The 12,561-nt window shown below is 36.4% G+C and overlaps 1 protein-coding gene across 1 annotated transcript in view; it reads right to left on the reverse strand.

The window, feature by feature from the left end:
• Positions 1-12,561, reverse strand: part of LOC135469219 (uncharacterized) — a 43,457-nt gene that overhangs the window by 19,103 nt on the left and 11,793 nt on the right. The window contains exons 14-18 of the mRNA XM_064747800.1: positions 11,395-11,517; positions 7,236-7,364; positions 6,711-6,779; positions 6,289-6,377; positions 4,811-4,951 (exon numbers count right to left, since the gene is read on the reverse strand). Of these exons, the coding sequence (XP_064603870.1) occupies positions 4,811-4,951; positions 6,289-6,377; positions 6,711-6,779; positions 7,236-7,364; positions 11,395-11,517 (551 nt within the window). The remainder of the gene's footprint in view (positions 1-4,810; positions 4,952-6,288; positions 6,378-6,710; positions 6,780-7,235; positions 7,365-11,394; positions 11,518-12,561) is intronic.

Consider the following 12,561-nt stretch of genomic DNA (forward strand, 5'->3'; position numbering starts at 1 on the left):
TTTCGTCCAGTTTGTACAAAGATGATGTTACAGTCTCCAGCCTACAATGCATATAGATCATTGTCCTCCCTGAAGTAAGACCGGTCATCCACACAAAAACAACATGATCCACCCACACAAAGATAATTATCTTATAGTAGTTGTCCATTCATTCCCCACTCCCTATCACCCCCCCAACTCCCCAACACCCCAAACACACAAACACAACTGCACAGAACCCAAACCACCACACACAAGGTCACTGCCCTGCCAGGCTCATGTTATGTCTGGTCATCCACACACATAACATAAGATAACCCACAAAGATCATCCTTGATATCCCAAGAACACTATCCTGGTTGATAGGTTATATCCGTGGAGAGATCCACAAAAACAAGACCCACAAAAATCATCCTAGAAAAAAACAACACAACTATCTTAGTTGACCCAGATTATATCCATGCAGTGATCCCCATGAACAACAAGACCCATGAAGATCACCCAAGAAACTCCTCAACACACTTATCTCAGTTAATCCAGATTAAATCCATCAGTGATTCACACGAACAACAATATAATTAAGACGTACAGCATAGAGAGAAAAACAGCAACAACAGTTAACCCACAAAGATCATCCAAGACATCCCACAACACACTTACCTTCGTTGACACAGGTAATATCCATGGAGTGATCCACAAAAACAACAAGACCTACAAAGATCTGCCTAGAGATCCCACAACATAGTCTTAGTTCACCCAGATTATATTCATGCAGTGATCCACATCAACATCAAGACCCACAAGGCTCATCCTACAGACTCCAAAACACACAGTCTTTAATAGTTGATCTGGGCTATATCCTTGCACTCATCCACACGAAACAAGCCCAAAAAACCATTCCATAGGATGTCCCACCTCAGAGGGGTCCACTCCTCTCGAGGCTAATGTGTACACAGATGAGTGACTGTCTCCAACACTTGATCATTCTTCACTGTAATTAAAATTCTGATCAACAAATGTTCTTACTGTAGTATGTGGAAATGTTTGATAAGACTGTGATCTTGTGTGATTCCATTTCACTACTTGGCTGGCATAGTAACATGTTTTCAGATTAAACTAGATCCCCTACACCACATGAATATCAATTTACACCTGATTGTTAATGTTCCGCTGGGATAGTGAAAATATCACAGCTAAAACAAAGTCTGACAGCCCCTGCTCTCATCAGTCCTCCATCATTATTATACATACCCGCAGGCTAACACAAACATAATCAACCATCATCATTGTTTCCTTCCAGCATCAAAGCAGTAGGAAATGATCCAAAGGTAACACATTATGTGATAAGCCTCTAATTTAACATTAAACAATGAAGCATTTAATAATAATGACTTAGCTGTCAAATGATTGACTACACCCATACAGATACACAACCTATCAATATCTATCTTATCTGAGTGGATAAGGTGCCTGTGACAAGGTTGAACTTGGGTAGAATTCCATTCCCAGACAGGCAATTTTCTGGCTTTCCCTACTCCCACCGTTCTCTGGATCTTTGTGGGCTATTTGTATTACATAAATATCAGGTTTGTCATGCCACGAAGAGTTCACCGTTATTAAATGCAAGAAAACATTTAGACTTTTCTGGTTGTTCAGAATGACAAACTAGTATATATCAACTTCCACTGACAATTGTTTTCAACATGTTTATCTGCACAAATACTGTACACACATAAAAGAAAAGAAGAAAGATAAAGTTGATTCATGAAAAGATACACCATGATAATAAACAGATCCATAGGCCATTTTAAAGTGTTCCATTCCAAATGCTTTTGAGAACAAATATGTTTGCCATAGTTACATAAAATTAAGTTACAATATCTTATATTTTTATGAATGAAGGAGAACGGGTCAAACGAGCAATAAACAACTTGCCAAGCAATTGACAAACTTGTTAAAGATGCATCAAATTCAGTAAGTACTGGACTAAACCCATGACATATTGGGCGATTACCTGTAATCTGGTTGTCTTAATTAGTAGTAAGTCTAGGTGTGCTTGGGGGCTTTTCAGTGTTAAGAGCACAACCAAGGAACACTCAGCCAAGTGAGGGAAGTTCATAGTTATGCTTCAATCATAATGAGCTTAAACAGCAAGAGCTGTGTTTGAACCTGCAGCATCATTGGTCAAGTGTTATAGGGGTTTGGGTGAAGCCATTAATCCACTTGGCAAGACTATTTATCATCATTATCTATTATCCATTTAAATGTAAATCTCATTACGTTTATCTGGAATCTCAATAAAAGTGACAGCGTAGTATACCAAGGCAAATTTATTGAAAGTAAGCATGTAGTTACTGTATTCTCCACATTATCTCACAGGCTGGCATAACAAGAGGCTCACAGTTATTTCCCTTGTTTTTGCATACACAGCTGATAGTATCTGGAGAAACCAACTGATTTTCACACAAATGAATCCTACTTCTCATTGAAATCTGAGCTACATCAATATTTATTCATCTCCCTCTGCATTTGAAGTAGAAACGTGAACTCTAAAAATTAATGTATTTATATATAAATATACTTGTACCTGAATTGGTATTAAAACTATAATAAATAATTAACACTAATTAACAGATACTAAAAATGTAGTAAGAGTATGTATCCATTACAGTTTAATTCACTATGAATGCGTGTATTAGAAGTATGTAAAACATATTGAAGACCTGAACAAACATGTACAGGTCTTGACACTTCAGAAAAGTATAAAACAAGGTACAATTGGTGCTAATTCACTGTTTTTACGATATATAAGGGAGCATTTAAGATATAAGGTATGTATGGCTCAAGTTGTAGTGTCAATAAGCCATCTGACTGATAACCCTGTATTCTAATTACCTGGGAAATTAGTTATTTCTGCCTAGAGGGCATAACACATTTACACAAGATAAACACCGTTAATTAAAACAATCTTGTCAAATTTCACGCTTATCAGCGTCAGATTTCACACCTGATTTCCTGCGCCTCAGGGAAATCTGTCTGAGCCATGATAAAACCATGATAGGTATTCATAGTTTTTCAATTCACACACCGCCACCTCGGATAAACTCATTATCTCTTTAATTAGAAGATAAAAGACAGGTATTTTTAAAAAAATAAAAAAACTGTGATGGAAATTAGTTGTTGTTTTTTTTAACTCAAGAACAAATACCAGTATGATTTAGTGCAAACAGGATTAAACAAGTGTTAGAATGCATGACAGTCTTTCATTTCATTTTCAGGCACAGTTTACTTCAGTAAATGTATGCATAATCCTTTTTCTTCACACACAATGAAACAATAATTATTCTGTGCCATAGAACAGAAAACACAGAGTTATCAATGGTTAGTTAACGTTCTCACACAGAATGTGATCAGTCTTCACATGACTATCAGACTATTCGTCAGACCACCTGACCATCAGCATACTTAAGACGCTGAAAGAGATTCCAATAGTGTTTCACTATATACAATATCTGCATAAATTATCTATTTCATTCACTACAATTCTGTTCATTGAACCAAACTTTGAAATGATTGAGAAGCTGTTTTGCCTATGCAGTGTACACGTAACTCTAGACCTAGGCAGTCATAAAAGTATTATGGCAATAACAACTTACACAAGCCAAAACAATATTAATAAAATACACTATAAGTTACACCTGATTTATTATTTTATGCCACTTGGAATTTAATCTCACCCATTTTGGGAGGTTCATATTCCATGTTCACAAAGTAAGCCATGTACATATACATGCAGCTTTAACAATGACATCTTTTCAAGTTTCCCACATATAATGCTTTACAAATATAAATGTGAGTGTGGATCCACATTGTAGCAATTCCAGAAGACTTGTATGTTTAAATGTAAGGTATATGCATGAAAACAGTGATCCATCATCAATGTCACTAGCTAATTCTACTAAAAAACTTTTTTGTGCATTAATTCAGGGATAGATGCATAAACATACATGCATGAATTGGATAGAATCCACAGGATCCATCAGCGTACCATGTCAATTTATAAATGTACTAACTCCTTTGGGTCAAGACTGACATATTCAGTGTTCAGTGGTATTGAAACATTTCAACACAACGCTTCATCCTGCCCCAATGTCCTCCTAGTACATCAGTAGAGGACTTGGGGTCAACTTCTGAAGAAATTGTCAGAAACAATTTTCTTCATGTTTCAGTTGAACTACAGTCAAACTTCATGCATATTCATGAATGCCTCCATGAGTGTTTGGTAAGGAGACAGGGACGAGCAAACCCCCAAAGGCCATTAGATGAGAATAGGGGAGTTCTGAGTTTGAATCTCTCTGATTCTGAGTCACTCACTTGCCATTAAAGGTGAAAACAGTCCTGCTGTATCATGTGACAAGTGAAAATTGTTATGCAACCTTTGTTGACATCAATTTATCAATCACCTGTCTTACTGTATTACAGAGACACTTCTTTCCATACTTTACAAGTTCACAAACGTTCAGCTCCTAAATTTTCTCTATCATGTTTTTCAGACGCCCATGTAAAAGTAAATGTAAATAGTTCCATAATGTTTCTGACGGGTCACAGTAGACTTTTTTTACCTTTAGCAATGAAAGATTTTGAACTCAAAACTCCCCTATTACTGTCCCTTTCATCAAGAGTCTCCTTAACCCTACAGCAATCAACACCAACTGTAACAATTGTCTTAAACCTTATAAGCTGATGACTGATTAGAAACAAGGCCAGAGTAGACTACCAGAAGGCAGTCCTGATCAGCATGGGTATAGTGTTTACAGGGGTGAAGAATTACCTGTCTGATGAACCTGAGAGAACACAGTCTCCATCCAAGGCCAGGCAGTTGACAGCTTTTGTGTGACCAGTGATCACCTTGTAACAGAGCAGGGTGTTACGGTAAAATACTCGGACTGTTGTGTCATGAGAACCAGATACTCTGCAAATCAATCAAAGAAGATACTGGAAGATTTACTACATTAACATATCTCAATCCTTATCCTTTAATCACTACCATAAAACATTACAACTACAGAAGACTTTCATACTGCATTTCACCTAAAGTTAGCACTTTTCAAGTGAAACATTCTGTTTCATTCTGACTGATTCATCCACTTTACAGAGAAATATAACAATTTTTTGTGAAGATTGACTAACTTCAAGAATTTCAAAAAAACAAGTTGTAATGTGTACAACAACAAAATATCCTTTGCTGAAACACTTCATAATCTCTTGCTTAACAAAATAACCCACATGTAAATCTATAGTCTGGCAGGAAGCTGAGGACAGAATGTACTGAGAAGGAAAGGGTAAACATGGCAATGCAGAACACCAGATTCATTCATTTACACACTTACATAACATGGTATGCAATAGGTTACTTCTATAATGGTCTAAATTCAGCTCAAATGGATGCTGACACTATCAATTAAGACTGAGATGCTTTATCAGCTTCACTGAACCCAGTGGAATCCTTCAGTGGTATATCGTCTGCTTCATTGTAGTGGAAATGGACTGGTTTGTTTATGAAGCTGGCTGGAAGAATCCCATATTGTAAATCATAGATGTCAGAAGACGTGAATGTAGAAGAAAGGGCTGGGTTATGTTTAGTAGTCATAGATTACAAAATGACAAGGCCTTGAGCCTACCCAGGGAGTGCCCATCTCTCACCCTTACCTGAGACCGACCCACACACTCTGCTTCTGCTCACATGAAGTATTTTAAAACTGAAAGGTAAACTTTAAAAGTTCTAATTTTGTCCCACACAGAGTGCTAAAGTGCTGTGGTTGAAGCGCCATCTGCTGGCAGATGCTGTCCAGATGCACCTCTCTCACTTCACTAAATGGAGCAGTAAATCCACAAGTTTGGCAAACGCCTCACAAACCCATGGGGCTAAATGCTGGATAATGGCTGATAAACACCTAACAAACCGTCTCTTAGTTCATGTGATGAAGTAATCCCATCCATCTGCATAGTTACCTTGGGGTAATCCTTTAATGTGTGTCTTACATATGTACACTGACGTAAAACACTCAGCATGTTCAAGGGGGGCTGCATATATCAGGAGCTAACCATACCATTACAACACCAACACACACAAGGATTCCACATACCACAAATATAATGTGCTTTTGAGATACTTTGGTAATTTCATAATAACTTAATTATGTCAGTTTTGATTTTCGTTACCCGTAAATGTTTTCAACGTATATACAGGTATAGTTGATACTGTATAATGTCGAGTCATGTTAAAGTAGGACTGAATGGCCAGCTTACATGAACTCTGGGTGAAGTAGCAGACAAGATACACATCCTTTGTGTTCATGGAGCACCAGACGCCGTGTAAACTTCTTCATACACCACACCTGAAAACAAGAGAGAAAAACTAAAATGAACTGCCTTAAGTATTAGATTAGACACTTTACCTGAGCTGATTATCTTCTAAAGAAAACAGAAGACTCCAAAGAGTTAACATCACACAATCTAAACCATTTCATTCTTTGTGAAGAAAAAAAAATATCATAATGATGAAAGGAAGAGAACAGACAAGATGGTTGATACAAAGAAAGCATGCCAAATGCTGTTATATACATTTTTATCCCCTGTTGATGAGGAAAAATTCAAATAAAAATGTCTTTGAATACACGACAATGTAAGGAAGTAAGAATAGCTTATTGGAAGACGCCATTTACACTCACCATAATAGTCATGTCCCATGAGCCTGATACCATGATGTCGTTATCAAACACCAAGCTGTGTATTCCGCCCTACAACAGACAAGCCAGTTTTTAATATATGCATTTGGTTCTCAAACAATATCTGAGCGCAGTATGTGTAAATGGTATATGTCAAATCATAACTCTTCTCAAGTAAACTGACAACTCACTGTAGAAATGATACATGTAACTTATTTGTAGTCAGTTTTTACACTGGGTTTTCTTCCTACAAAAAACAAAAACATGTTCTTACTACCAAATCTGATCACTGAAGGAATAAGAATAGTTTTTACAATCACATGATCCCACCTCAGCAGAAATACATACACGCAGGTAATTTTGATCCATCATAAAACAGAGCAAATGGCGGACTGCTTGACCGGTGTACCATGCTGTAAACCCACAACATGATATTACATACATGTAGGTAATTTTGATCTGTCATAAAACAGAGCGAATGCCCACATCCCACAACATGACATCACGGTTGTGTTGACTGAAACTCACCCTGTGTCCATAGAACTTGTGAAGACTACGCCCACTTCTAATGTCCCACAGTCGGATGGTGCGGTCCCACCCACCTGAGGCCAGCCGTCTCTGGTCAGAGTGAACACACAAAACTCCTCCAGAATGACCCTGCAAACAAAAAAAAAAGCAAAAAATTGTTTGCACTTTTTCACTCATACGTTTATTTCATTGCAGTCAATGATCTTCATGTAAGACAAATCAGGAGAAATATAGTTCAGGCATGAACTTAATGGTGAACCAGCAAAGCCTCAAATAAAAAAGCCTTTCTTTTTCAGATTCAGTTGGCCACATTATAATAAAAAGAACCAGAGACAACAACTACATCAAAGTCTGATTCAACATCAAGTTTTCATTTTTATATTATTTACTGAGGTAGTAAATAATCATAAATATAATATACTTCATAATGTAAGACTAGAACATATTTGCTAACGGTAATAGTTTTACAAGTCTGATTTCATTACTGTACATGGCAAGATTCCTGGAGATGCTGTCATTAAATATCTGATGACCACTGGCCTATATATGTCATACAAAATAGATCTTTATTATACATATACATACAATTTTCCAGATTATGTATTTTTAAAATATCATGGTTTTCGAGTTTGAATTGCAGATTGATTCTTTTAAAATGTTCTTAAACGTGTCCATCTATTTCATTTGTTTCTGGATGTTCTCATAAGCGTATCGAAAACCATCCTCTGCCTCTTGGTTAAATCCTGTTCTCACCATGTTAAGGCTGAGATATTGTTGATGTGGCATTAGCCATAATCGCTCCTTCTTTCATTCATTACTGCACAACAGAGCCTAATGTGCATAAAATTTAAGCAATGGTGAACATATATATATATATATATATATTTTGTACTTGAATCACGATTTGAAATCAGTGTTTGTACAATCACACTGCATTTGGATGGTATGCATGCAAATGTATATTGGTCCAGGCATCAGGAATCAGTTAACACTAGTTACGAAAGTCCAGCTGAGGAAGACTTACATTGGAAGTACATGTAACATCTTTGTACTATACCTTATACAAATTGCTCCATACAACTTTTATATGTAATTTATTTATTTCACTTGACCAGAGTTGAATGCAGTACTCAAAAATATTTCATTTATACGACAGAGGGCAGTGTTATGGTGAGAGGGAACCAAAACCCAGGACTGGAGTTTCAAACCAAGCAGATAAATATTAACATATCAAAAAGCATTAAAACCAAAACTTGTATATAATCACAAAGCTCAGTCTGTCTCTGATGAGACTGTTATACCTGTGAAGCTATCTAACTTAAACTAGTTAAGAAATTTGTGCGTTAAATATCAATTGCTGTAATCAGGAAGGCAATGTCTCAAATTTTAGTGATAATAATTTCATGTCTGGATAATTTACAGCAGTGTTTAGAATGTATAATACAATCTAACTGTTTAATAATTCATACACAAAACCAAAAACGTAACTAACTTGTTTTTCTAGTTGGTCTTGTTTTCCTTAATTAAATTACAACTCTTAAAAAAGTATTATAGGAGTTGTGATGTTTAGTTACAGTAATCTAGTGTTTAGTTGTAAAACTTTAATTTATTTATTTGGTATTTAAACTCCAGACTTATTCATTTTCAGCTTGTATTGTGATGTCACACAGACTTTTGTGTAGACAAAATAGCCTGGTAGAATTTATCATCAAATCTAGCCAGATACCATACAAACTGTATGACAATCTGTATGATGCCAGTCTGCAGACCAGCCTGCAGAAGCTTGATTCAAAGAGTTTGTGGGTCTTGTGCAAGGATATGCCATCAAGGGCATAATATACCTGTACATTAACCATTTACCATTGCATCAGTCAGGTATAGCACTATAGTGTAGAAGCATCTGCCATTGTAATATACATGTTCACATGCAAAGTTGATGGGTAACTGGCACCAGACATATACATCAATCATCCTGCATGCGTGTCAACTAACTCCACGTAAAGCACTCAGTCAACCTGAAGAGCCATGCTCAAGTCGACAACACAATAACACGCTTGTGTAATGGTGACATGCCTCAATAACACCCTGAGTAATAAACCCAATTAATTTTGAGTTTTGGCTTCAAGAAGGTCATCTAGTACAAAATTAATTACTTCAAACAGACTTTCCCTTTTCGGGCAATCACCACGGAAACTGCTCAGGCTTAATTCTGCTGTCACTACATCATTATTATGACACACGATTACACTAATATATGGTGCATGTAAATGAACAACAGTCTTCACTCACACTTCCAAATATGAGCACAGGTGTCAAATGTCCAGGTACTTTTTTTCTACTGTCAAATAGTTTTTAGCTTTTAACAAATCATTTCACTTAAATTCAAATTACTGTCTGTACATAAACAACGGATCAGCTTGTAATGCATAAAAAGCCAAGATCAAAGAACACCTTCCTTTCAAGGATAAAAGAAGATGCTAATGCTACAGGGCAGGAATTTGTCAAGACAGTTTAATCTCTATTTTATTTCCTTCTGTCTTATTTTGTTCTAATTTTTTGTGAGTTTTACTTTTGACAAGAGGGAGTTGCTCGTGTTCAGGTGACAGTAATCTGGTATAAAAACCATCCATTATCTCTGTAAATTGGCAACACTGCAATAAGTCAACAGATTTTGAAAGCAGGGTTAGGTGGGGAAAAGACCAGAAATATTTTACCGCTGGCATGTGAAACAGAAAATCTCCAACCACATCACAGAAGCTGTCAGTTAATAGCATTAAGCTCCACACCTCTGGGTCTCTCTCTTCACTAAGTATAGGCTTAAAAACTTGTGATCTAAGAAAATCATGACAGCTCAAATAAACTATGAAACACTCAGACTCTTCCATTCTTTTTTCAAAACTGCATCTGCTTAACAATGGCACTGAATCAGCACAATCAAAAGACTACAAAGGCATCTGATTAATATAATGCCTGGGGTATTGTAACCCCTCTTTGGCTATCATCATTTGCCTCAGTAAAGCACAACAGAGCTCAGAGAATAACCATTTCACATGAATTAAATCAATGAACAACTATGTGTACGTGCATCAGTACAGTATGAACAAGAGTCTTGTTATCATCAACTCCTGCAATTACTTCACTAACAAAGCACATAATTTGGCACAAAATTAACACTATTTTTGGTAAAAAAAAATAAATTAATCAAGTACAGAATGGTTCCTGAAAAATTAAGATTTTAAAATGAACACCTTTCCTCCATCTGCAAGTTGTGAGACATCGATCACCATGCAGGGGTACCAGCGTCATGAGCAAGTGGCTAAAACTTTGTGCAAAATCCACGTATGAAAATGTCAAACTATGCTCAAGGCAACTGGATCGAAAACACCGAAGTAATACCAAAATTACCTCCATCAGTTTGCAAGTATCAAATCAAAACATACTTTTGCAATATTATTTTCCATATCAACTTGAACATTAATAAACTTACAGTATAACCTAACTGAGTCATGTCTTTGAGCTAAAGTTGAATCCTGTGGAATACACATTATTTACCTCTAGTCCAGATGTGTGTTATAAACTGGTTCAATCATTTTCCTGAATTGTCTTGGCTTTAAATGTCTAGGCTTTCATTTGAATGAGGAATCTTGTCATTGGGAAAGAGAAATCTTGTTATTGAAACCTCTTCAGATTCAGTGAGGAGAAAAAACACATGTTTTACCAGAAATAGCCATATATGTTAACAGGCTCTGATGGACTGGCTTTATGTATTAGACTTTACCCTCTGTGATATCACTAGGCTAGCTGAAAACTCTAACCAATTCAATTTCATTGTCACTCAACACACATTCGGATTTTTAAGAATATATTATTATCTTCATATGGACAGTGAATATATTTCATTACTTAACAGTAAAGTGTCATCAAAAATACTCTAATGACATCTAAAACATATGAAGGAGACTGACAAGAAGTAGAAAAAAATCATTCAGTCCCATAAAACTGCTAACATGTTGCCATTCTATTCAACCTTTGCCACTGGTTTGTTTAATTGTATGATATCAAGATATTTTACAATCTCATTTGAGTTACAGGATACACAATTTATTCATAAGAAATGAATAGCTAATGTTATGATGATCTGAAAGCTTGATGTACTTACCTGTAACTTTCTCACCCTCTTCATTCCTATCACTTGTCCTGCAAATGACAGTTGGAATGACTTTGAGTCTTTGCCTTGTGCAGGAGTCTCCCATTCTAAACTGTGACTGGCTTTTGTTTTACCCTGTAAAAAAACAAGAAAGCAACAATCAACTTCACTCACCTTTTAATATTTCCAAAAACATTGGTATTCATTTACGAGTACATCTGTAGAAAGCAAGAATGTTAGTGGTCTAGGACTATGCAACTCAAGGGATGGTTGTGCACTTCAAAAGCCGTTTACATGCAGAATGGCTATGAATACATAATAACTCAACAAAGAACCTGTGCATGGATATAAACACATGTTTTGATAAATTTACATGCATCTACTGTATGTTTTTCTGTTCCAGACCAAAGGCCAAACTGTTGAATGTTTCAACTGCTTATGTCAAATGTACTAACAAGACATACAGCTGATGGATCAGAGTAACCGGACACTTTAAGTAACAGGACACTTTAAGTAACTGCCACATGGCGAAAGTGTCACAAGGTCCATACTATTCATGTAAAACATGATATTTTTTCCTTGGTCTTTAAAATGCAAATGTATACCGCTGATTGGCTATGTACCATGAGTGGCCACTGCAACCCTATGATTAGCCAAAAACTTTAACCAAACTGGACACCAACACTGCCACTGCCAGTGACAGCATCTGATCTCCCTCTCACAATACATCTCCTTATTTCATAAGGCAAGCTAAAAATTGATGTGGTGTAACACAAATATCCCATACACAACTTCCCAAGGCCTCTGTCCTGCCAACAAAGTTTCATGCACATGCATATCCTCACATGGTTGTATTCATGTCCACAAAGTTTCATAACAATTCAATCAAGTTTGTAGGAGGAGATGAGTTGACACGGTACTGATTCCCGAAAGATGGACTGACAATCTAATCACTATATTCCCCATGTTATATCTACATTTGTTTTATTTGATTGGTGTTTTACGCCATACTCAAAAATGTTTCAGTTATACAACAGTAACCAGCATTATGGTTGGAGGAAATCCTGCAGAGCTGGGGGAAACCCAAGGCCATCCATAGGTTGCTGTCAGACCTTCCCAAACCTACATTACATTCCCCGAGATAAATGTAAATGACTATGTTAAGCATATCACAATAAT

Source organism: Liolophura sinensis, chromosome 6 (assembly GCF_032854445.1).
Source record: "Liolophura sinensis isolate JHLJ2023 chromosome 6, CUHK_Ljap_v2, whole genome shotgun sequence".
Taxonomy (NCBI): Eukaryota; Metazoa; Mollusca; class Polyplacophora; order Chitonida; family Chitonidae; genus Liolophura; species Liolophura sinensis.